Genomic DNA, 26,386 nt, shown 5'->3' with positions numbered 1-26,386 from the left:
GTCTGTAGAAGCCCTATAGCAACGGAAGCGGAAGTTGCTGACTGAAATTGCAGATTGACATTTCAATCTCCCAATCAGTACGCGGAATCCAAGCCGTAGCAACCAATCAGGACGCAGCGTGCCGGTTCGGTGGGCGTTTCTTTCTGCGGCCTTGGTAACCGCATGGTAACCCGCTGTCCGGGCGCACATTCCCGCGCATGCTGTGAGGAGCCGCACGCTCTGACTCCAGCTCCGCCGTCCGCTCCTCCGTTACCGGCACCATGAAGATCGAGGAGGTGAAAAGCACCACGAAGACTCAGCGCATCGCCACCCACAGCCATGTCAAGGGCCTCGGCTTGGATGAGAGCGGGATGGCCAAGCAGGCGGCCGCCGGGCTGGTGGGGCAGGAGAATGCCCGGGAGGTGAGGCACAGGCCGCTGAAGCATGTGGGGCTCTGGTGGAACTACAAGTGCCAGCATGCCCCGAGGTCTGGGTTGTCGCACTTGCCGTCAGTGAGTCTCCTCCAGCTGCAGTCTTGCTACAATGTGTCAGTGCAGGGAAAGTGATCGAACTGGATGCAGTTGTACCGGAAACTCTGCTGTTTTCAGCTTCTGGATGTGTAATAGGGAAATCAGTCTTCACTGACAGCAAGCAGAGATCTGGGAGGTGTAGGAGAGCTGGCATCGTGCCCATCCCCCGGCCTCCGTGGTGCTCACTCTCCCCTGGTCCAGCACGAAGTTGCCACCGCTGCTCTTAGTGTCTGTGGTTGCCTGCAGCCGATCAATAAGCTCAGTTTCTCGCCCAGAGTGGACGGCACAAGCTGCCGAGGTCACTGATTGGCTGCAGCGCTATCAGTGCTGCATACAGCAGCGGAGACTCCGCCCTGGACCTGGGAAGGTGGAGAAGAGCAAAGTCTGCCTTTCTTTTAATCATGGGTTTTTTTTTTCTGAAAGTGGAAAACCCCTTTTAAGCAGAAAACTTTCAGATTGGGGAGCTCCAGTCTGCAGACGAGGGCGCTCTGGGACTAGTAGTTCTCTGGAATTCCTAATTAGGGCTCACTCACCACTGTATTATCAGGCCGTATATCGCATCTCGCACTTGGGCCAGTGTTGGTCTCAGCCGTGCACACGTCTGATTTTGTTTTGAGTTCAAGGAAATCAAACACTGCATGTCCGAGTTTGATCCAATATTCGGACTGTACTTGGATATATAAGTCGATGAGTGCGGAGAAACCATCGGACTGCGCTCGGATGACATCTGAGTGCAGTCCGATTTCCACTCACTTCCACGATGGAGAAATGCTGGTCATGAGAGAGAGTGTATTATGTAAAGTGAGTGGCTGGGGCCGGTTAGGAATTTAAAGGGGGGGGGTGACTTACTTTCCAGGCTGGTACCGCTGTGCTGTATGGGGGTAGAGAAGTGGAAGACGGTTTCGAGAGGGACAGCCATAAACCTGGTGGTATAAGGAGCGAAGGTGGTTCTGCCAGTGATCTGAAGTACTGTAAAGGGGTACTCCAATCACAAGGTTATGACCTACTACTAGTATGTGCCATCACCTTTATCTTCGCTGGGAGTTGTGGTACCCCAGGGACACCCGCCCATCGTGAGAGTAAAGGAGCCACAATGTGTATTGGTGCTGGGTAATGCTGCTCACGTTACTCACTTTAGTAGAGCTCTGCTGCGGCTCCCCTGCACAGCGTTTGGCCAGGGGAACCCAGTAAAGTGGCTGCAGTGCTGAATCCCCCCCAGCATTGTTAACCCTTCATTCCCAGGATCCCAATGTTTGCAGTCTGATCTCCGTGGAGCTGGAGTAGCCTCTCCATCTATAGATGACTGCAGATGCTCGATGCTTTCACTGATGTCAGCGGGGACACAACAGCCATTTCCAATAATTGGGAAAATCTTCATGTATGTGGGTGCCTGTGCTGACATTTAGGATGGGGGTCCCGGGAGTTGGATCTGTGTTGGTCGTGATGGACGTGAGTGAATCGATTGGTCCCGGTCCAGTGGCCACATCAGTATTCCTGCCAGCCGCCTCCTGTCTTCCAGAAGCCACAGCTCCTCTTTTGATTAGCCAGTTGGCTAATGTTATAGTTGTGACATGACTCGCGCAGCTAATCAGGAGAATGTGTTGATGACGGCGGGTAGGAGACGATGCACCCTAGTGGCCGCCCAATACTGACCAGGACCCTGTGATTTTATGTTCTCAGCTCTAGTGATGGCATAAAACATCCCAGCTATATTTATATTTCATTTCTAGTTTATATAGCGCCAACATATTCTGTAGCGCTGAGTGGAGAGTCATCCCTCACATTACACAAGCCATGGAAAAGATCATTCGGCCCATTGCATTTAATGGGTCGGTTTTCGATCCACACTCTGACAGCACATGGAAATCACAGGGGTGAATAGGCGCTAAAGCGGCGTTTACACTGCAGGATAATCGTGAACGAGTGCTGCTGGAAACGCTCATTTCCCGATTATCTTGCCGTGTAAACAGGCGGCTGATCGCACAATGAACGAGCAAAACCTCTTTCATCAGGTGAAATGATCTTTTCTGCTGCATAAAATATCCTCATTCTCGCCGGTGCTTCGTCCGGTGTAATTGGGACTCGCGCTGCTGAGAATAATGGCAGCCTGCGTGCGCTGAGCGATCCAGTATAGATCTTGTAGAGATCGTTTAGTGTGGTCTGCATTCAAACGATCACCGATCGGTGAACATTTATCGATCAGCGATCGTGTTGTGCCACCGGTCAGTCCGTCTGATTTCCTTATCTTGGACACACGTACACGGGGACCTATTAACCTACTAATTTGTTTCTTTGGAGTGTGGTAGTAAACAGATGACTCGCACCACACACAGGGGAGCATATGGGCTCCAAGCCAGTGCCGGATTCTACCCCAGTGCTGCAAGATGCCGGAACCGTCTGTAATCTGGATGTCCAGGCAGCCTCATCGCTGCGTCTCGGAGTCGCCGTGATGTCTGCAGAGGCTCTCCGTTCTCTTGCGCTAGTTTTCCTCTCTCCTCCACTGTTGACCCACAGGACTGACTTCTGGCTGTAGTGACCACGGCTGTTTTGCATTACAACTAATAGATGGGTAAAAGGTCCTGAATCTTCAGCCAAGTGAAGCCTTGGATGTAGCCGTCCCGCGCACCTGCAGCGGAGCGTACACAGCCCCTCGGCTCCCACGCTTCACTGTCGGCCTCCTGGATCGCACTTTGTAAACTCTTCAGTCATTGACCAACCTGATTTGTTTGTGACGTTTTGCTCCGCACAGATCGGACGGATTCTCCTCTTCTAGCTGAGCCGGTCTTGTTGGCCTGGTTTTCATTTCTTGTGCCGTTTTTCAGATGTGCGCGACCACTGGCAGTGAAACAGCGCGCAGCTTGGAAAGTCCTCTGACGAGTCTGGTCCGTGCCGGCTGAGCGGGGAGGTTATCTGATGGCGGCAGAAAACGTGCCGTGAACCAGCGATTGCTGCTTTTATTTATAGACGCAGGAGGAAAGCGGCACAGGCTCGTTCTGGCCTCGCTCGGCGCTCACATTTATACCGTATTTCTCATCCCTGCGTGTAAATCTGCGGCCGCTCAGACGAGGGCACAGCGCTCCATTGCTCCAAGGTGGTCACTTCCAGTAGTAAAGACTTAAATTTTCGGTCAATTACAATAATGGAATCTGGAAATAGGATTTAATGGGAATATTTCTGAATAATTCTCCTATACAGACTTTTTTTTTTTTTTTCTTTTATTTGGATATGGTTTCTTGTTGTGGAATTCCTGCAGAATTTTACATTTTCCAACTCGCTCTCTGATCTTTTTCTTGTGTTTTCTTCGCTTGAACCGCTTTTTTTTTTTAAAGTTTCCACTAGCTCCGCTCTTGCTGTGGGCGACGCTCGCGCACGTTCGTCTCTTTGCAGTCTTCAGCACATGGCACCGGTGGCGGCGCATGCGCACAGATTCAGACCTCGAGCCATCTCAATCTGCGCATTACAATCTGCGCACGCCCTGCTACCAGTCCCGTTTTGCTTAAGACGCCGGTAAATGAATGTGAACTTTAAAAAAGGCTCGTACAAATGCGGAGGGGCCGCAGCAGAGCTGAAAACCTTAACCCCTTTCTGACCACTGACGGGATAGTACGTCAGCAGTCAGACTCCCCTGCTTTGAGGTGGGCTCTGGCGGTAAGCCCACCTCAAAGCCGCGACATGTCAGCTGTTATAAACAGCTGACATGTGCCCGCAATAGGCGTGAGCGGAATTGCCATCCGCCCGCACCTATTAACTAGTTAAATCCCACTGTCAAGCGCTGACAGCGGGCATTTAACTAAAGCTTCCGGCCGCTGGGCCGGAAGTGAGTTCATCGCTGACCCCCGTCATGTGATCGGGGGTCAGCGACACATTGCCTGGACAACCAGACAACCTCTATGGTTGTTCCAGGCAGATTGCTTTGAGTGCCGCCCAGTGGCCGGTGCTCAAAGCACAGCATTAAATCTGCTACATATGGGTGATCTGTTCATCGCCCATATGAAGCAGAGCCGATCGGGTTGCGCATGCTTCTAGCCTCCTATGGAGGGAATTGAAGCATGCCAAAAGTAAAAAAAAAAAAAAAAAAAGTTAAAAATAAAAAAACCTAAAAGTTCACATCACCCTCCTTTCTCCCCAATCAAAATAAAAAAATCACATATACACACATTAGGTATCACCGCTCTCAGAATCGCCCGATCTATCAAAAAAAGCATTAACCCGATCGCTAAACGGCGTAGCGAGAAAAAATTAAAAACGCCAGAATTAAGTATTTTTGGTCGCCGTGACATTGCATTAAAATGCAATAACGGGCGATCAACAGAATGTATCTGCACGAACGTGGTATCATTAAAAACGTCAGCCCGGCACAGAAAACATAAGCCCTCACCCGACCCCAGATCACGAAAAATGGAGACGCTACGGGTCTTGGAAAATTGTGCATTTTTTTTTTTTTGTTAGCAAACTTTGGAATTTTTTTTCACCACTTAGATAAAAGAGATCATAGACATGTTTGGTGTCTATGAACTCGTAATGACCTGGAGAATCATAATGGCAGATCAGTTTTTGCATTTATTAAATCTGCAAAAAAGCCAAGCAAAAAACAAGTGTGGGATTGAACTTTTTTGCAATTTCACCGCACTTGGAATTTTTTTCCCGTTTTCGAGTACATAACATGCTAAAACCAATGACGTCGTTAAAAGTACAACTCATCCCGCAAAAAATAAGCCCTCACATGGCCATATTGACGGAAAAATAAAAAAGTTATGGCTCTGGGAAGGAGGGGAGCGAAAAACGGAAAAAAAGTCATGAAGGGGTTAACACACCCCCCTCAGTGAGTATTGGCCATTCTCGGGTACTGCATCTCGGGTCCTGCATCTCGGGTCCTATTCTTCCAAATCATAAAGTAACAATGGGCCTGGTTTGGTTTGTATTGGAAATAGTCAGCGGCTGCTGTATAATGGGGTTTAACAGGTGGGAAAATTCTGTGCCATTGATTTGCCAGACTTATCAGAATGTTCCCATTTTTAGTCAACGTATTCTAGTCTGTCACTGTGTGTGTGTGTGTGTGTATAATAAAAATATATATAATTTCAGATTTTTTTTTTCTTTGTAAATTGCAGGCATGTGGCGTTATAGTAGAGTTGATTAAAAGCAAGAAAATGGCTGGCAGAGCCGTGCTGCTGGCCGGACCTCCTGGGACTGGCAAGGTAACGTGGATTTCACCTGCATCCTATTTAGCCGTGGAGAATGTGAAGCATGAAAATCCGAATGTTCCCGACCCGTGCGGCAGCTGGCAGAGCCCCGCCACATTCCGCCCGCCTGCCAAAACCTTCCTCCTATCACCCGTAGTAAAAGAATCCAGTATTTAGGGATATAACGATACACCCCAAAATGTCCTTTTATCAGGCTTGGTGGGTACAGAACCGGCTCCTACGGTCACACTCCCATAGCACAACCAGTGGGCATGAGTTACTATCTTTCGTCAGTGGTAATCTACCTTTTAAAGGGTTAGAGAGTTTGTTTGCTGTAGGCCTGATCACTAGGACCCCCAGCCACGCCAGTGGGGTCTGCAAGTCTCGTGTGAATTTGGCAGCAATGCACATGCTCAGACTCTGCTTCATTCATTGTCTATGAGACTATCGAGCATGTGCACCACTTCTCCATTCAGACGAGGCATTGCAGATCCCCTGTTTTCAGGGTGGCTGGGGGGCAGACCTTCAGTAGTCATTTATCCCCTGCCCACTTTATGTAGAGTGATGGTCACGTTTCTGTCTTTACAGACGGCTTTAGCTCTCGCCATCGCTCAGGAGTTGGGCAGCAAAGTTCCCTTCTGCCCCATGGTCGGGAGTGAGGTGTATTCCACCGAGATCAAGAAAACTGAAGTGTTAATGGAGAATTTCCGACGAGCGATTGGTAAGTGTCCGACACTTATTCCTACCCAGAAGCATTAGATGTGCCCACTGAGAGCAGGTGATATTAACCCCTTCACGATCGCCGCTGGTAAATAAACGTCGGCACTTGCTGGACTTTGTGCACTGCTCATTTTTCTATGGTCGGCGGTCTTGCAGTGCTCACGACCCCCAGAGTCCTGCAAGCATTGGGATTCCGGTGCAGAGCGATTTGCGAGAGGGAGTGGGCTCCTTTGCTCACCCCTCCGGTATCCTCTGACGTTCTTCGTCTCGCTGTGTGGCTAAGCAGTATTGTACAGCAATTGTGGGGCAACTCTTTATGCCGTTTTTATCCATTTCCCATGTGAAAATCTGGGGCTAAAACAATGTTTGCGGTGAAAATTTAATTATTTTTCTTCACTGCACAATGGTTTAAAAGTCTTGTGATACACGTGTGGTGTCAATATGATCACTGTACCCCTAGATGAATTCATCAAGAGGTGTAGTTTGTAAAATGGGGTCACTAATGGGCGGTTCTGCTGTTCTAGCACCTAAGAGGCTCTTCTATAGTGAGTCATGGCACCTGCAAACCATAACAGCAAAATCTGCACCATAGTATGGCGCTCCTTCCCTTCTGAGCATTACACTGTGCCTGAAAAGTATTTCCCGACTACATGTAGAGTATTGCCGCACTCGGGAGAAATTGAGTAACAAACTGGACTATTAATTTCTCCTATTATTCCTTTTGAAAATTACAGACTTGGAACCAAAGTAACATTTGAATGGAAAAATGGTAGTATTTCTTTTACTCAGCCCAAAGTTATACAGCGCTGTTAATCGCTTGAGTGTTAAAAATACTCACTACTTCCCTATATAAATTCCTCAAGAGGTGTAATTTCCAAAATGGGGTCACTCGGGTGGGGGATGGTTCTACTGTTTTTTTCCAAAATGGTGCCCCTTCTGAGCTCTGCCGTGCACCCGAACAGTAGTTTTCCCTCGCGCATATTGTGTATCTGTGTACTCAGGAGAAATTTCACAACAAATTTTATGGTCCGTTTTCTCCTATTACCCTTGTGAAAATGAAAAAAATTCGGGCCAAGGAAACATTTTTTGTGTTTTTACAGCTTCATTTTATAAAAAATTTTTGGAAACACCTGTGAATTCAATGTGCTCACTACACATCTAGATAAGTTCCTTGAGATTTCTAGTTTCCAAATTGGGGTCTCCTTGTGATGGGTTTCCACTGTTTAGGCACATCAGGGGCTCTGCAAACGTGACATAGCGTTCGCTATCAATTCCAGTAAGTTGTTTCTCTACCTGTTCTAAGCCCTGCCATGCGCCCAAACAGTAGTTTTTCCCCGCAAATGGGGTATCGGCGTAGTCAGGAGAAATCGCGCAACAAATTATATGGCTCATTTTCTCCTGTTGCCCTTGTGAAAATGCAAAATTTGGGGCTAAAGTAATATTTTTGTGGGAAAAAGTAAAATTTTAATTTTTTTTCCTTCAACATTGTTTTAATTCTTAAGTGATTGAAGGGTTAATAAACTTATTGAATGTGGTTTTGAGGGATGCAGTTTTTAGAATGGTGTCACGGTGGCTATTTTCTGACATATAGGCCCCCCAAAGTCACTTCAAACTGGATTTGGTCCCTAGAAGAAAAAAAATTGGTTTCTCGTTCGCCTTATTGGGGGACACAGAGACCATGGGTGTATGCTGCTGCCACTAGGAGGCTGACACTATGCAAAAAAAGGTTAGCTCCTCCGCCGTGCACACCCCACCGACCGGCAGGGATTTCCCCAGTTTAGCTTAGTGTCAGTAGGAGGTGGACACGGGTCTTTCATTAGACCCTTATCTACCTCGTCGTGCGTCGTTCCTTTACAGGTTCTACGGAGGGATACAGAGTGAACAGTCACATCTGTACTCCCACATGGAGTCTGCGAGTACGGCGTGTATTGCCACCCCGTATCCTTGCAGTTCTCCGCGACAGGACCAGCAGCCCAGACGGACGCCGACACCAAGACGTGCCAGCGACTCCAGGGGTCCTTGTCGCCAGTCTCCCACCCACTCGCCTACCAGAGCCTGTCGGTTGGAGGAGACACAGGACCACTTCAATCCAGGTAATGGATCGGGGATGGGTGAGTATGGCCTTTTTTATTTTACCTGGCTGCCCATTCCCGACGGACAGGGGGTCCTCTTCATTGGCACAGGGATGCGGGCGCTGCGGTTCTCCGCAGCCACCCTACGGGCACATCATCCTTATATTGCTGCCCTCCGCTCTTCCCCTTCCCTCCCTCCTTTCTGGGGACAGAGAGCACAAGGCCTCTCCCTCCCCTTCTTCCATGCTGGGAAGCGGCTTCCAGCGGCGGCGTCCTTGTCCCGACCTCCGCGCCGACCCCCTGCTGACAGGCAACTAATTTAGGCTCCGGCTTCTGTTCGGGCCTACCGCAGCGTCGCGGCCACGCCCCCCGCCCCTTTCTTCTAAGCGGGCTTTTCTCCCGCTCTCCACCAGGCCCTCCCCCCGCCTTTCCTTCTTCTGCTCAGCCTGTTATGGCCAGAGGGCAGCGATTGGGTAACCCTGCGGCGAGCTCCGCCCTTCCCCTTCTCCTGGTCGCTCGCTTCTCTACAGGCAGGCACCATCTTCACAGCCTGTCAGCCGGACGCACATCTCCGGATATCCAGCAGCCTGTGCTTTGGGGACACCGGTCCGTGAGTAGCTCTGCACTGCAGACTGACCCTTCTCCGCCTTCTGTCCCCCAACCTTCCGGCACTACCTCAGGTTTTCATTATGTCTATAAGTTGCCCCTGGACACTTCGGCAGGTCCCAAGAGATTCCATCTGAGTCAGCCAGCGTTAGTCGCAAACGACCCAGGCGAGATCCCCAGCCGGAATCCTCTCCTAGCCCCATCTCACCGCATAGCCCGTCTCAGCAACCTCCCTCTCGGGCCTCCTCTCCCGAGTCAGGTGAAGCGTTTTCGGACAGGTCATCTGAGGGGATTTTAGAGCTGGATTCAGACCAGGATGCGAACATGAAGGTCACAGTGCAGAACCTCATTGCAGCGATCCATCATACCTTTGATTGCTGAATCCCCTGTGAAATCCTCAGATCAGGAGGTTTCATTCAGACGGGCAGAAACTCCCTCCAGGGTATTTCCTTTCCATTCCGAGTTTGGAAAGATTTTTACCAGGGAAAGAGAAGATCCGACCAGACGCTTTCAAATAGGGAAGCGTCTCGGCGTACTCTATCCGTTTGCTAAGGAGCTCACGGACAACTGGTCTGCTTCTCCCTCGGTGGATCCGCCCGTGTCCAGGCTTTCCAATAACACGGTTCTCCCGCTTTCAGGCGTGGCGTCCCTAAAAGATTCTAATGACAGGATTATAGAATCCCTGGCAAAGTCTGCTTTCGAAGCGGCTCCAGCGGCGGTATGTCCAATCTTTGCTTCATCCTGGGCAGCAAAAGCCATAGCGATGTGGGCAGACGACCTCCGTCAGGGCATCCTAGATAAGGCGCAACCGGAGCGTTTGGCCGATCTCGCCAATCAGATCTCCCATGCGGGGGACTATCTTCTTTCCGCTTCCTTGGATGCAGCATCCTGCGCAGTTCAGGCGTCAAGCAACGTAGTTGCAATTCGACGTACTATTTGGCTAAAGGCCTGGCAAGCGGACTTGTCTTCTAAAAAGTCCCTCACTAACCTGCCTTTTCAAGGGGTGCGCCTTTTTGGGTCCCAATTGGACCAGATTATTAAGGACGCCACCGGAGGCACGAGTTCACTCCTCCCTCAGTCCAAGCCTCGCAGACCTCCACTAAGGCGTCAGTTTCGACCCTTTCGGACTTTCCGCCGTTTCAATACGGCGGACAACTCCTCCAATCAACAGAGACCGCAGGCACGCCAGGATAGGAAGAAAGTTTCTTTCAGACCCACTCCTTCCTGGCGATCCCACTCTTCCCAGGGCAGACCGTCCAGATCTAGATCTGGACGGTCTACATCAGCATGACTATCGTCGGGCACCCGAGGGGCCCTTCCAATTGGGAGGTCGACTTCTTTTCTTCAGAGAAGTTTGGCTGGCCTCCGTAGAGGACGCTTGGGTCAGGGAGGTCGTATCCTCAGGATACAAGATAGAGTTCGTCTCTCTTCCACGGGATCGTTTCTTCGAATCCCGGCCTCCAAAAGATCCAGCCTTGATCCCGGGGTTCTCTACGGCTATCGCCTCTCTTCTCAGTTCTGGAGTGATTGTGCCCGTTCCCGAATCGGAGCGCTTCACAGGGTTTTATTCGAACCTGTTTGTAGTGCCGAAAAAAGACGGCGCAGTTCGTCCCATCTTAGATCTCAAGCTGCTCAACAAGAGAGTCCGCCTTCGCCACTTCCGAATGGAGTCGCTTCGCTCGGTCATCGCTTCCATGGAGGAGCAGGAATTCATGTGCTCAATAGACATCCAAGATGCCTATTTACATGTTCCAATCTTCTCCGGACATCAGAAGTTTCTGCGTTTTGCGATTCGGCAGCACCATCACCAATTCGTCGCACTGCCCTTCGGTCTCGCCACCGCTCCCAGAGTCTTCACGAAGATCATGGCTGCGTTGATGGCTTTGTTGAGAGTCAGGTCTCGCTCTTTTTCCGTACCTCGACGATATTCTGATCAAAGCTCCCTCATTTCAACAGGCTCACCAAAGTTTGTTAATCGTCCTGGACACTCTTTCCAATTTCGGGTGGATCGTCAACAGGAGAAAGTCCTGTCTGGTTCCTACCCAACGTTTGGTCTTTCTAGGCCTACTGTTCGACACTCGTCGGTCAAGGGTCTTTCTCCCTCAAGAGAAGATCCTTTCCCTGCAGCAGGAGGTACGATCGCTGCAGATCACACGATCCCCGTCCCTCCGTACAGCCATGAGGGTCCTGGGAAAGATGGTGGCGGCGATAGAGGCGGTTCCCTTTGCCCAATTTCACGCCAGACCTCTCCAGCAGGCCATTCTGTCGAGATGGAACAGGTCGCCTCTGTACCTGGATCGCCCTGTCCATCTTTCATGCCGGATCAAGCGGTCTCTCAACTGGTGGTTGACGTCACCTCTCATCCTATCGGGTCGATCCTTCCTTCCCATTCACTGGCAGATAGTAACCACAGATGCCAGTCTCCTCGGCTGGGGAACACAGTGTTCCGCAACCACACTGTTCAGGGTCGATGGTCGGATCGGGAATCAGCACTACCGATCAACGTTCTAGAGATTCGAGCGATCCATCTGGCTCTCGTTCACTGGGAGAGGCTTCTCAAGGGACTGCCTGTTCGGGTTCAGACAGACAATGCCACAGCGGTGGCATATGTCAACCGCCAAGGGGGAACACGGAGTGTCTCAGCCCTGGCGGAGGTGTCCAAAATTCTTCTTTGGGCGGAGATTTCCGTTCCGACAATTTCCGCGGTCCACATCCCCGGCGTAGACAACTGGGCCGCCGATTTTCTCAGCCGCGAGGGTCTCGCGGCGGGAGAGTGGTCCCTACATCCGGAGTTGTTTCATCGGCTCTGCCTTCGGTGGGGAACCCCGGATGTAGATCTTATGGCGTCTCGCCTCAACAGGAAAGTCCCACAATTCGTGTCCAGGTCTCGGGACCCTCTGGCAGTGGGTGCCGACGCCCTGGCCGTTCCTTGGTCCCAGTTCGATCTTCCCTACCTGTTCCCTCCTCTGCCTCTTCTTCCCAAGCTGTTGAGGAAGATCAAGGCAGAAGGAATTCCAGTCATTCTCATCGCCCCGAATTGGCCCAGAAGGTCTTGGTTCGCGGACATTGTCAATCTTCTCGCGGACGCTCCCTGGAAGCTTCCGGACAGAGCAGATCTGCTGTCCCAAGGTCCGATTTGCCACCCCAATTCTCGGCCGCTCAATTTAACGGCGTGGCTGTTGAGACCGAGGTTTTGAAACGAGCTGGATTTTCCGACCAAGTAATTCAGACCATGATCCGAGCCAGAAAGCCATCATCTTCCAAGATCTACTACCGTACTTGGAAGGCCTATTTCACTTGGTGTGAGACCAATGACATCGCGCCCATGTACTTTTCGCTCCCTTCAGTCCTAGCCTTTCTCCAGGCAGGATTGGAAGCGGGGCTTGCCCTCAGTTCCTTGAAGGGGCAAGTTTCGGCGCTGTCCATTTTCTTTCAGAGAACGTTGGCTTCCCGTCCTCAAGTCAAGACCTTTCTTCAGGGCGTGGCTCACACGGTTCCGCCGTACAGGGCGCCCGTGGATCCATGGGATCTTAATCTGGTTCTTAAGGTTCTCCCTTTGAACCTCTCAGGGAAGTTTCCCTTTCTCTTCTTTCTTGGAAGGTGGCCTTTCTGGTGGCCATCACCTCCGTCCGGCGCGTGTCGGAATTGGCAGCTTTTTCTTGCCGCTCTCCCTTTCTGGTGCTTCACCAGGATAAGGTAGTTCTGCGGCCTCCGCCCTCCTTCCTTCCGAAGGTGGTGTCCTCGTTTCACCTCAATGAGGATATCGTGCTACCGTCCTTCTGTCCGAGTCCAACTCATCCCCGAGAGCGGTCTTTGAACAAGCTGGACCTGGTTAGGACAATAAGAGTATCTGTCTAGGACGGCTTCCTTGCGAAAGACAGTCTCTTTTCATTATTCCAGATGGGGCGCGGAAAGGTCTCCCGGCGTCAAAGGCCACTATTGCTCGCTGGATCAGATCGGCAATTTTGGAAGCCTACCGAGTTAAGCGTCGCGGAGCCCCTCCGGGGATCAGGGCCCACTCTACTCGGGCGGTGGGTGCCTCCTGGGCGGTACGCCACAGAGCTTCCGCGCTGCAGCTTTGCAAAGCTGCAACATGGTCATCGGTTCACACGTTTGTGAAATTCTACAGAGTCCACACCTACGCTTCGGCGGACGCCAGCCTAGGTAGAAGGATTCTGCAGGCCGCGGTGGTGAGTCCGCTGGCCTGATGGAAGTTTGTTTCCCACCCCAGGGACTGCTTTTGGATGTCCCATGGTCTCTGTGTCCCCCAATAAGGCGAACGAGAAAACAGGATTTTTGGGTTGCTTACCGTAAAATCTGTTTCTCGGAGCCTTCATTGGGGGACACAGCACCCTCCCATGTTCTACAGCTCCTGTTCTTACTTTGGTTGATTGGTTACAGTTGAGTTGTTTGTTCTGTTTTCAATCTATTCTGTTACTTCTCCTACTGCTTTCTCACTAACTGAGGAAATCCCTGCCGGTCGGTGGGGTGTACACGGCGGAGGAGGAGCTAACCTTTTTTTGCATAGTGCCAGCCTCCTAGTGGCAGCAGCATACACCCATGGTCTCTGTGTCCCCCAATGAAGGCTCAGAGAAACAGATTTTACGGTAAGCAACCCAAAAATCCTGTTTTTGTAAATTTTGCTGGAAAATGAGAAGATGCTGATTACCTTTTAACCCTTCTAGCGTCCTAACAAAAAAAGTTTAAAAAATGATGCAGCTGTAAAGTAGACATGTGGGAAATGTTATTTATTAACGGTTTTGCGTGACATCTCTCTCTCGTTTAAGGGCGTGAATAAATGTAGGTTTGAAAATTGCGAAATTTACAACATTTTTATCCAAGATTACGATGTTTTCACAAATAAACGCAACATATTTCAACCTAAATTTGTCACTAATATAAAGTACGATGAGTCACAAAAAACAATTTCAGAATCACAGGGGCAGGGATGTGACGCTACATCATCCTCAGGGTAAGAACTTGGGTAGCAACTTTTTAAAGCTGTCCAAAGTTTTGTCTGGAAAAAAAAAAATCCGCTTTTTTGGACCCAGAATAATCAGCTGATCGCCTATAAGGAGTTGGACACTTTCTGAGATGGATTGTCTGTTCTTTATCTCCAGTACAAAGAAGGGTAATGAGGTGCGAAAAAGGACCTTTCACTGGGAGCAGATCCCCGACCGCCCCTTCTAATGAGATCACGGGTGATCGGGGCGCTGAGCAGCGGAGGAAACCAATCTCCTTCCTTTAATCCCAGAGCCAAATAAAACTTGACCTTTTATTGATTTTTATATATTTTTTTTTTTATTTATTTTTTTGCGAAGAAAAGGGACAGTCAACATCTAGTCTTTAAATTCCTGTCAAGTTAGGGGCAATGAGGGAGGGAACGCGGGAGCCGGCTCAGGAGCAAAAATGAAAAGAGAAGCGTCTGCAATATTTCCTTGATGTGATGAAGTTGCCTGTCAGGGATTTGGAAATTTGAACCAACAGATGAAACCTGTGTCATCCCCGTTGTCATTCCCCCAGATAACCGTCTGAGAGGTAAATCACGGCTAACAGCCGAGGCTTTTGTTACCGGGGAACATTCTTTAAATGTCAGCACACGGGGAAGCTTCTAAACAAATATTGGATTTACTGAAAGAGCGAGGAGGGGGCCGCATTGTGCCATTTTCAATTTCATACATGGATTGGGATTAAGGGCGAGATCCTAATAGGATTCTTTCTCCCTGCGTAAATTAAACGTCTAATTCGGCAGCACCTTCACAATCTGGAACGTATTTAATTGCAGATGTTTCTACTGCTCGACTCATCGCAAATCCAGCAAAGGCCCAGTGTAGACGTGGTAAGAGCATTGTCGTGGCCCGGCATTGTACAACAGAGGTTTCCACAACTAATATCGGGATTACGGCGGATTACATAATACGAACAATGACACCAGGACGTAGCGAAACACTACAGCGCTCTCCGTTACACCGCCGCACACTCATTGTGTCCTGTCAGTTACGTGAAAGGCTCTTCTGAATATTCTGAATATAACGACTATAGAGACTGTGAGTCTGGTGTTATACAGTCTATAGAGAGAGTGGGAACAGTGGTGCAGTGGTCATGAGGCCGTCTGTCTTATATCTATCTCTCATAACTATCTCCTTTTCATTCTTTCTTTGGCTCGGTCCCCTTCTGTCTCGCGCGCCCTCTTTGGCTTGATCACACCCACCCCCCGCCCTCTTTGGCTCGGTCCCCCTCTGGCTCTCTCACACCCACCCCCCGCCCTCTTTGGCTCGGTCTCCCCTCTAGCTCGGTCCCCCTCTGGCTCGCGCGCCCTCTATGGCTCGGTCCCCCTCTGGCTCGCGCGCCCTCTATGGCTCGGTCCCCCTCTGGCTCGCGCGCCCTCTATGGCTCGGTCCCCCTCTGGCTCGCGCGCCCTCTATGGCTCGGTCCCCCTCTGGCTCGCGCGCCCTCTATGGCTCGGTCCCCCTCTGGCTCGCGCGCCCTCTATGGCTCGGTCCCCCTCTGGCTCGCGCGCCCTCTATGGCTCGGTCCCCCTCTGGCTCGCGCGCCCTCTATGGCTCGGTCCCTCTATGGCTCGGTCCCCCTCTGGCTCGCGCGCCCTCTATGGCTCGGTCCCCCTCTGGCTCGCGCGCCCTCTATGGCTCGGTCCCCCTCTGGCTCGCGCGCCCTCTATGGCTCGGTCCCCCTCTGGCTCGCGCGCCCTCTGTGGCTCGGTCCCCCTCTGGCTCGCGCGCCCTCTGTGGCTCGGTCCCCCTCTGGCTCGCGCGCCCTCTGTGGCTCGGTCCCCCTCTGGCTCGCGCGCCCTCTGTGGCTCGGTCCCCCTCTGGCTCGCGCGCCCCCTCTGGCTCGCGCGCCCCCTGTGGCTCGCGCGCCCCCTGTGGCTCGCGCGCCCCCTGTGGCTCGCGCGCCCCCTGTGGCTCGCGCGCCCCCTGCTTCCGTTCTGGCTTGCGCCCTCTCACTCTCCATACACCTCACCATTGATCTTTGGCTCACGCTTTCTGGCTCAATCTCGTGCGCTCTCGCTCTTTCATTTGCACCCCCCTCATTGATCTTTGGCGAGAGCGAGCCAGAGTGTGTGAGCGAGAGATCAATCGTGATCTGTATGGAGATCGAAAGATGGCTGTTTTCCTTTATCTGCCTCACTCTCGTCTCCTTTTCCTCGCAGGTTTCGCCATCTGTTTTCCTTTATGACCGGCCATTATTGCTGATTTTCATTATTGGGGATTTTTCCTAATCTGATCTCGCTGGTGGTTTCCTTGTCGCCCCGTCCCGTCCCCTGCAGGATGTATAATAGCAGTGAATAAAGCCGCGGTCCCTCCGATGTTTGGCCGGTGCGTTGGGCCGTTTATGTCTTTCCTAATGTTGAACAAATCTGAATTTCTCTGCTTCATGCATGGATTATTACTTTCCCTGAAATAGGAGTGATATTTTCTTTTCTACAAGGGCAACAGAAAACCATTTTTGCCAGTGATTTAGACGGCGTTCACATGCTGTCTGCTGGAGGGCGGCCGCGATCTTATTCAGCCTCAGACGTTTTACAGCCGTCGTAACTCAGCTGGGTTCTGTGGAAGACTCGTTATCGGGTTTGTCTAAACTTGCCCAATAAACCAGCGTTCAGATTAAGGTGTAAAATGGGGATATTTAACGCCATGAATGCCTGGGGTGTAAGCTTTGGGTCATCCGACAGAGCATCTGATATGTGGCGGCGTAGTGGCCATTGTCAGAGTCTAAGGTTGTCATAAACTCACCACCGGGCACAGGCTATTGCATAATTTCCCCAATACTTTACATTGCAGCTTCACTTTTTTTTTTTTTTTTTTTTTTTCCTTTTCAGTAATTTAAAGGCCAATCATTAAATATTTCTATTTTGTTTTTTTTACCCAGGTCTTCGAATCCGGGAAACGAAAGAAGTGTATGAAGGAGAAGTGACAGAGTTGACCCCTTGCGAGACTGAGAATCCAATGGGAGGCTACGGCAAAACGATCAGCCACGTTATTATAGGCCTAAAAACCGCCAAAGGCACCAAACAGTTAAAGGTCCGTTGTCTTTATTTCCTGACCGAGAGTTAAATGCGCATTTCTGGCTGCAATCCCCCATCTATAAGGGACAAACTCTCTGCACCACATCTGTATAAGATATTTAAATGGCGCTCTTTTATATCTTATAACTATCTCCTTTCTTTTCATTCTGATTTTCTTTCTATAGCCCTGTCGCTTCCTTGCCGCGCCCTCGCCTTCCTTGCCGCGCCCTCGCCTTCCTTGCCGCGCCCTCGCCTTCCTTGCCGCGCCCTCGCCTTCCCTGCCGCGCCCTCGCCTTCCCTGCCGCGCCCTCGCCTTCCCTGCCGCGCCCTCGCCTTCCCTGCCGCGCCCTCGCCTTCCCTGCCGCGCCCTCGCCTTTTCTCGTGTTTCCATAATCCTGGTCCCGTGGCCGCTGCATATAGACTGGTATTTCTATCTCAGCCAGAAATGGTCATGATGGAAGCGAATCCCTTTCTTATATGCCAATACTACATTTCTGTGCCTTGTCTCCTCTTCAGCTTGATCCCAGCATCTATGAGAGTTTACAGAAGGAGCGGGTGGAAGTCGGGGACGTCATCTACATCGAAGCAAACAGCGGCGCAGTGAAGGTGAGTCCTGCAGGTTAGAACATCTCATACGTGAATCTCCAATAAATTCCTTCTAATGCTTTCAGCAGAAGTAAAATTGGGCAGCGAGCCCCCTTTGCTGTCAGCAGCCTGTCAGGCAGGGATTTGGCAGCCGCTCTCGCTGCACACCTGCTTCCCTTTCACTAACTCTGATTCTGTCCCCACCGTACAGAGACAGGGCAGGTGCGACACCTACGCCACGGAGTTTGACCTTGAAGCGGAGGAGTACGTGCCTTTGCCAAAAGGTGACGTCCACAAGAAGAAAGAAGTGATTCAGGACGTCACGTTGCACGATCTGGATGTCGCCAATGCAAGACCTCAGGTTGGTTAAGGATGCGAGAGACAGACGCTGCACATGATCATTGAAATATTTCTTGGGACATCCCTTAGGGGATTATTTTGTAAATGTGATTGGTCGGGCTGCAGTAAAGTTTAGGTTGCATAATTGCTAATGTATCAGAGACCCAGAGGGGCAAGCCGATAAAAAATCCTTAAACTAAAGGGCCTGTCACACTAAGCGATATCGCTAGCAATATCGCTATAACGTCATTGGTTTTTGTAACGTTATAGCGATATCGCTATGTTTGATACTTACCTCCGACCGCTCCCCCGCTGGTTATCGCTGATCGCACGAGAACGTCCTGGACCATTTCTTGTCGGGCGCTTCCTGCTGTGGAGACGAGCGATGCGTGGAGCCGGGCGGGAGGACGTCAGGATCGCCTCGTCTGACAGGTAAGTAGCGATCCCCGTTCCCAGCGATGTCGCTGGTGAGATCTGCCTGTGTGGCAGCTCACTAGCGACCACTTAGCGATGCAACAGCGATCCTGACCGCGTCATATCGCTGGTCGGGATCGCTGGTGCATCGCTTAGTGTGACAGTACCTTAAGGGTGTATTTTATCTTGGCTTGCTGCGCAGGTAGGTGTCATCTGTTGTTCACTGTTGTAAGTCCGAAGTAACTGATAACTGTAGCATTCTTCAGAGCATTTACTAAAAAAGTCAATTAACCTCCAGAAACCTTTTTTCATTAGTGTCAGCGGCTCATGTGATAACTTTATAAGCTCCAGCAACATTCGATGGCCCTTTTAGGGAACGTCCACACAGAAATTTTCCGCCAGAGATCAAACATCGAGAATGAGTTTCAGAACTCTCATCTAGATGTTGCATAAATTGATGTGAACTGTAAATTTAACATGCAATGCAAAGGCTGAACGTGACGGCAGTCGGCAGCTTTTTCTGCAGTGTCATCTGCACCATTAAACTTTTCTAGGAAAATTACCAATCACACTTTCTTAGTAAATAGTCATTAGATGCAAAGTATGAATCTGTATCTGCTGCCGAGCAATTAGGTCACTGGATCTTTACTCTCCTGTTTTCTATTATTCCATTAAAGGGAGGACAAGACATTCTGTCCATGATGGGTCAGCTGATGAAGCCGAAGAAAACTGAAATCACGGGTACGTCTCCTCAGAATTTGGGATAAACTTGTTTGCTTGTTCTTGGATTGATCTGTTTGGCAGCGGAAGTTTATACACTTTTTTTTCTTTCATTTTCCCAGATAAACTGAGAGGTGAAATCAACAAAGTGGTAAATAAATACATCGACCAGGGAATCGCTGAGTTGGTGCCCGGAGTCCTGTTCATTGATGAGGTTCACATGCTGGACATTGAGTGTTTTACGTATCTCCACCGGGCGCTGGAATCGTCCCTCGCCCCCATCGTCATCTTCGCTACTAACCGAGGCAACTGCGTCATTAGGTACTGAACGGCTCCTGGCGCTTGTATAAGACCGAAATCGTCCTGTTTGCAGCGTAGAGACTTTAGTATGTCTAATACTATGATTGATCGCAGGGGCACAGAAGACGTTGTCTCCCCTCATGGCATCCCCCTGGATCTGCTGGACAGAGTGATGATTATCCGCACCATGCTCTACACTCCTCAGGAAATGAAGCAGGTGAGATGGACGGGCGGATGCTGCTTGTACGATGTTTATATCCCCTGTAGGGTTTCTACAATAGGGCAGTTACAGAAATTTGCGTCGCGCCCATACACCCTTGTTCATCCGTATTATCTCCGGCAGCACCTATAGGATATCGGCGAGGACAGTGAAGTCCTCTCCAGCCTCGCAGGTTCCCGGATCACTTGTTTCCCTGCATACACAGGAGGATTTATGCAATGCTCCAGTGTAAAAGTGGCTCCAGACAAGAACTTCACATGAGCCTTTCCAGTAAATGAATGCAGAAATGGCGAATAAATGCCAGGTCTCGTCCGGGTTTCCAGAGCGCTCGCACACAGTCTACTTGTTGTGCTTTTCCCAATTTTAATTTCGGCAGGCGCCTCCTGCTATCTTGTGTACAGAGCTGCCAAAGTGAAAAATACCTGTATTATATGAGACTTGCTATCTCAGCAGTACGAGACACAATACCATTATCCCGAGTCTCCCCCTTATCACTCACCCGGAAGGAGCGGCTCCTGGGCGCACGGTGCCAGCGCCACACTTATTATGTGCAGGGCTTCTGCACTGTCTACAAGACCCCACATATTTTATTTTTTTATGAAAATGTGTCATATTAATTAAAAGCTTTACATTTAAGGTGAATATGTGTCACAACAGTGAAATCGTGAAGCACGGCAGCGGAGTTAGTTAAACATGGCTGAAAGTTTCTCCATGGCATAAATCATGAATGCGGCAGATTCTCTGTCCTAATGCGTAGGAGATTGAGGGATCTCATGGCCAGATTGTTATATCCACAGCCAGTGCAGGTTGCAATCCAAGCGGTGAAATGTGCAACATATTTTTGCAGCAAAAAAAATGCCATTTCGTCCCCCTCTGCTAGCATCCTCCATTGGGGGCCAGTTTGTCACACCGGCCGTACGTGACACCGTTCATACTGCTTAGGCTGGGTTCACATTGTGTTAAGGTCAATCCGCTAGCGGGATCCGTTAGCGCACCTATTGACTGCAATGTTACGAACGCATGACGAAATCAGCATGCGTTAGCAAGTATGCGTTATTTCCTGACGCACCCTCGAACACTGCTTGCAGCGTTTTTTGGGTGCGTTGCCATTAACGCACAGCGAACAGACACGTTCGCTGTGCATAGGAATGTATGGGCTAACGCATGGTAGCGCTAGGTACCGGAGCGCTACCATGCGTTAACGCATACCGTTAGCGCTATGGCGCTAAAGATAAAAATGGCAGCGCTAGCGCATCCGTTTAACGGATCCGTTAAACTGATGCCCTAACGCAATATGAACCTAGCCTTAGAGACGATCCAGCCAAAAAGCAACTACTAAGTCCCTGTTCACACTTCTGTGGTGTCTCTGTTTAGCTTCTTTGCCATAAAAAAATATACCAAAGCGGTGACTGAAGTGAGTGGGGGTCCATCAATGTCAGTGTGGACCCTTCAGAAGGTCGTTGCTCCATTGTAAATGGTTGTGAAATACCGACGCGTGTGAAAAGCCACTGACATGGTGTCTAATTTGACCTCTTGTTACTTGATTCAGATTATAAAGATCCGCGCTCAGACTGAAGGGATTAACATCAGCGAGGAGGCCTTAAATCACCTGGGAGAGATCGGCACCAAGACGACATTAAGGTAAATGATTCGGAGGCTCCGACGCTCGTTGTTCTCACCTCCGAGAGGGCACGAAAGGATGGAGCAGCTGAGTAACGTCCATACCGGACCTCACCGCTCAGGTAGATCGATGTCCGCTGTCGGGTATCTCTACAGCCCAGGTGCGTCACCCTCTACATCTGATGGCATTCAGGCCGCCAAGTCATTCCTTACTTTCAGGAACGGAAAGGCAACATCTTGGTTCTATTTGAAAAGCTGTTCTTTTCTTTCTCCGTTACCTTTTGTAAATCCAATATGTTTTCTTGAATTCATGTCAATTTTTAAGGGATCGTGGATTAGGAAAACTGAGCTGCTTTCTTCTAGCGCCACCCACGTCTACAGGTTCTGTCTGGTATTGCAGCTCGCCTCAGTTGAAGTGTATTAAGTTAAGCTGCAGTACCGCACACAACCTGTAGACAGGTGTGGTGCTGTTTTTTGTAAGAAAACAGCCAAGTTTAAGAATTTATTTAAAGCCTAAGTTCACCTTTCAGTTTAGTATGGTACTGAATTTGACATCACTGTGCTACTATTGGGGGGGGACACACCCCTTTTGACAAGGAAAATGGTAACGTCCAGTTGTCAGTTTTAGAGGACCTGCCTTCATGACTATCCCCAGCTCAGATCCCCCTTCATGTCTGTGCTCGGACAGGTACTCCGTGCAGCTGCTGACCCCCGCAAACCTCCTCGCCAAAATCAACGGCAAAGACAGCATCGAAAAAGAGCACGTGGAGGAAATCAACGAGCTGTTCTACGACGCAAAATCCTCCGCTAAGATCCTGGCCGAGCAGCAGGAGAAGTACATGAAGTGAGCGCGCGCAGGAGACATACCACCTATGTCATCTTTATGTCTTTTTTCTTTCCTCCCTCAATCTGTGACTTATTGAACTGAAAATCTCCCAGCGATGAGGATGAACCTCGGGGCGTCGCTGCCCCCTGTTCCGGGGCTGGAGAATGCACATATTTAATTTGTGATTAATAAGTGTTTTATATTGAAACATAAAACGGAAAAAAAACTTAAACCCTTCGCACCTTGCTTTTTGGCTCGATCTAGCAGCGATGTGGAGATAGACGGCACAGAACGGGTGAGAGATGGAGCGGGAGCCGCACTTCTCAGAGTTTATTCCCCGACACCTGTGCAGTTATCAAATCCATCTCCGCAGTGACGTTTTTACAACCAAATTGCTGAGGTTGGTAAGAAGCTCCCGATTCATTATGTGCGCAAAGCCGGAAAAGGACGTATTAGTTACATCTTATCAGGGTGACACCTAATCTAGCAACAATTACAGCAGACACACAGATTCTGAAATTTCAATTTCAGAGAAGTAAGAAAAAATGTTAAGATGGTGGCGGAGGAGAGGGAGCAGCGGCAGCCGCTGGAGTGATGGCGGCCCGTGGAGTTTTTGCATACGGTAAGTGACAGCGCGGCTTATATAGGGGAGTGCACGCTCGCTCACTTTCCTCCACAGGGGGGGGCAGCACAGCCATGTCTGGCTCTACATGAAGAAGCCGCGTCATTTGTGAATGGAGGGGAATGACTGCAGCTTCCTCGTCATCCTAATCCCACATGCTAGGTAAAAGCCCGTAGACTAGAGGTCCATGCACACTACGTGATCATTAGTGTTAAACGCTGTCCGGTAACCTACATGCCGCTTTATAGCCTGTTCACACTGGCCGAGTGTGCTGCAGACTTGTGCTGAACACTCATAGATCTGTTATGGGGCGCACAGACGACCATGGTTCTCGGCAGCACAGGTTCTGTTTACAGTTGATGTGCTGCCGAGAACATTATTTTTCACACAAAACGATGTTTTGCTCTTTCGTCAGTGAGCGGCAGCTTCTTTATACTAGACGATTATCATAAAACGTGCGTCCACGATAATTATGCAGTGTAAATGAACCTTTTAGTGGAAGTGTCAAAAAAAAAAAAAAATTTCTCTTGGTAAGCGTTTAGAGGATCCTGGAGTGTCTCCTGTACCGGGCACGACTTGGGCGACTCCATTGGTGCTGTTAATGGGCAAGGTGCCTCCGTCAAAGGCCAGGATCACACACAAAATCATAAAAAATCATAAAATCGTAGAGTTGGAAGGGACCTCCTGGGCCATCTGGTCCAACCCCCTGCTCAAAGCAGGATTCGCTAAATCATCCCAGTCAGATGTCTGTCCAGCCTCTGTTTGAAGACTTCCATTGAAGGAGAACTCACAACTTCTCGTGGCAGCCTGTTCCACTCATTGATCACTCTAACTGTCAAAAAGTTTTTTCTAATATCTAATCTGTGTCTCCTCCCATTCAGTTTCATCCCATTGCTTCTAGTCTTTCCTTGTGCAAATGAGAATAAAGTTGATCCTTCTACAATGTGACAGCCCTTTAGATATTTGTAGACAGCTATTAAGTCTCCTCTCAGTCTTCTCTTTTGCAAACTAAACATTCCCAAATCCTGCAACCTTTCCTCATAAGACAGGGTTTGCAGACCGGTCACCATTCTGGTCGCTCTTTTCTGAACTTGCTCCAGTTTGTTGATGTCTTTTTTAAAATGTGGTGCCCAAAACTGGGCACAATATTCCAGATGAGGTCTGACCAAAGAGGAGTAGAGGGAAATAATGACTTCACGTGATCTAGACTGTATGCTTCTGTTAATACATCCTAGAACTACATTTGCCTTTTTTGCTGCTGCATCACACTGTTGACTCATATTCAGTCTGTGATCTATTAGTATACCCAAGTCTTTTTCACATGTGCTGTCACTTAGCCCTATTCCTCCCATTCTATATATGCTTTTTCCATTTTTATTGCCCAGATGTAGTACTTTGCATTTCTCCCTGTTAAAAACCATTCTGTTAGTTGCTGCCCACTTCTCCAGTTTATTTAAATCTTTTTGAATCCTCTCTCTTCTCTAGTATTAGTCTGAGTCTCGCATCTTAGTACCTGGGCACTGCCGCCGGCACTCAGGAGCGGAGCCTGCGGCTGCATGTATTGCTATGCAGCCGCACGCTCCGATCCGAGTGCCGGGTATTAACATACGAGACTCAGCTGTGTTTCTCACATGTGTGATCCTGGCCTAAAGCTGAATTCTGGTCCGGCTTAAATGCATTGGTGTAGGACCTCTGAGCCGTGCCTAAGGGGTCCGAGCTCTGTAGACCTGGAAATGGGTGGTGGTCAGAGACCATAGTCCGTCTGCTCAGCATCAGTTACTCTCAGGGCCCATGTAAATGAAGGATCACGCCGGCTCTCCTGGTTTATAGAGGGATCGCTGATGTCCGTCGTGTCTTTCTGCGCTCTGATCCAGAAGGTAAATGCACTTCGAGGCGTGTGACTGACGGTCGGGTTTGTGATCGGGTTTTGCTCACGGAAAACTGATAACAGCGCAAATAAATGCAAAAAATTTAGACTTAAGTGTGAATTCAGCCCTAGCGCCCGATGGCTTTAATATCCAGAGTAATAGGAGAAAACTGAGCAAATAAGGCAATAAAACTCTGATAGTCCAGCATCCAGTAATCCACCATGTATGATCTCTTCAGCTCTGGTTTCCAGCCCAGACCTGCAATATAATGTGGAAATTCACAACAGAAAAAATAAAGGGAATGGAAATCTTGACCGTTCTTGTAAGGCCACCTGCTCATCCAGAAAACCTGGTACTGCGGCATTTCCACTCTAATGTAACTGTCCTAGCATACTTGTGATTGCTCCCAAAGAAATAGGACCAAATTCTCCATCATTTACCTTCAATAGGACTGAGCCTGACGCCGACACGAATACTAAACGCCAAAATTAAACTGTTTCGTGTGACTCCCCCCTACTGTGATCACAGTCGGGGGGGCCGTGATAAAATGAACACATAAATAAGTATAATAAAGCGCCTTTCTGGAGCCGCCGCGCCGGAGAAGACTGGGGGGATCGCTGGTATTGATGGTGCTGTCACTTGGCTGGTTTCAACTTTTTGATTAATGGTCTTCAAAAACTTTTCTTCGGTTCCTATCGGCTTCCTTATTACCTATGTATCTTTTCATCAGCACAAAGAATGGACTGGGGGGGAGGCGGAGGAGGAATAAAATGTCTGCGGAGGGGCCTGGATTATAAAAGGTAATAATTCCAGGTGGCGGCTGGAGACGCTTTTTCTTTTATTAACGCCTCGATCACCCGACGCGCGCTCGCATCCTCTCTGGATGGATGGGCCGGGTCTTTGTGCTCGGCTCCCTGATGGGGTTAATCATATCTGCCTTGACTTGAACTTGAAGCCCCGAGTGGGTACAATTTCTCACGGCTAGACAGCACGATTAATTCCTGTTGCCCTCGGAGGGTCCTGGCGGAGCAGGAAACGTCCAGCTGGCCCGCGGCTGATAAGATGTACCTTTTGATTCAGTCCTCCTTTGATTGGTCTTATGTCACCCACAATAGCTTTCAGCGTTTGGGACCTCTCGCCTGACTGACTGATCTATCTATCCGCAGCCTTCTGTTCTCTATTACCGGCGGCTACCCCACCTCCATCCCTGTCTGCCGGCCCTTGGCATTCTACCTTCACTGCCGGCGCGCACCTTGTCCATTTAAAATCCTGCAACCCTCGTCGATCCATCCAAACCCCCCCCCCCCCCCCTTTCCTTATTTTCCCCTCCGCCACCACATCTAATGGAAATCCACTTTAATAAAATCCATCTGCCAGCGCTTCTCCCGGCAGATAAAGGCCTGTCACTGTTACGTTGCAATCCTTGGGCAGTTTGATTAATGGTGAAAAGCTAAAGCAAGATCGACTACTGTTTTCTTTTTTTTTTTTTTTTCCCTTTCCCTTTTTTTTTTTTTTTTTTACAAGGGCTGTCAGCGTGGACGAGGCTTCACAAAACACCCAACAATACAAGCGTGCGGGAAAGGTTGGTGTTGGGCAGAGAGGAGGGAGGATGGAGGCCCCCGAATCATATTAGCCTCATGACTAAATATAAATGACTCCCGGGGGCTATCGAGCCACTGTCAGGGGCCGCCGGGGGGAGCGGGGAAGGCGAGCGCCGGCATTGTAATAACTAAATGCTAATAATAAATCATTGTTG

At 49.7% G+C, this 26,386-nt stretch overlaps 1 protein-coding gene across 1 annotated transcript; it reads left to right on the top strand.

Moving 5' to 3' along the window:
- Window positions 1-130: 130 nt before the first annotated feature.
- On the top strand, window positions 131-22,372 carry RUVBL1 (RuvB like AAA ATPase 1). The gene is made up of 11 exons (XM_073575050.1): window positions 131-401; window positions 5,621-5,707; window positions 6,281-6,413; window positions 16,981-17,132; window positions 17,633-17,722; window positions 17,913-18,062; window positions 19,132-19,195; window positions 19,297-19,495; window positions 19,589-19,691; window positions 21,244-21,335; window positions 22,003-22,372. Exons 1-11 carry the CDS (start codon window positions 261-263, stop codon window positions 22,160-22,162), a joined length of 1,371 nt encoding a protein of 456 aa, XP_073431151.1. The 5' UTR covers window positions 131-260; the 3' UTR covers window positions 22,163-22,372.
- The last annotated feature ends 4,014 nt before the right edge of the window (window positions 22,373-26,386 follow it).

The sequence above is a fragment of the Dendrobates tinctorius genome, unplaced genomic scaffold, assembly GCF_039654945.1.
Source record: "Dendrobates tinctorius isolate UK_male_01 unplaced genomic scaffold, ASM3965494v1 ptg000041l, whole genome shotgun sequence".
In the NCBI taxonomy this organism is placed as follows: Eukaryota; Metazoa; Chordata; class Amphibia; order Anura; family Dendrobatidae; genus Dendrobates; species Dendrobates tinctorius.
This window is presented reverse-complemented; position numbering and strand designations above follow the sequence as displayed.

Bases quoted from the DNA above. Each gene is read 5' to 3' on its own strand.
- RUVBL1 (XM_073575050.1), top strand. From the start codon at position 261: ATGAAGATCGAGGAGGTGAAAAGCACCACGAAGACTCAGCGCATCGCC. The intron at 17,723-17,912 runs GTGAGTCCTGCA...CCCACCGTACAG, and splicing joins CAAACAGCGGCGCAGTGAAG to AGACAGGGCAGGTGCGACAC. The intron at 18,063-19,131 runs GTTGGTTAAGGA...ATTCCATTAAAG, and splicing joins TCGCCAATGCAAGACCTCAG to GGAGGACAAGACATTCTGTC.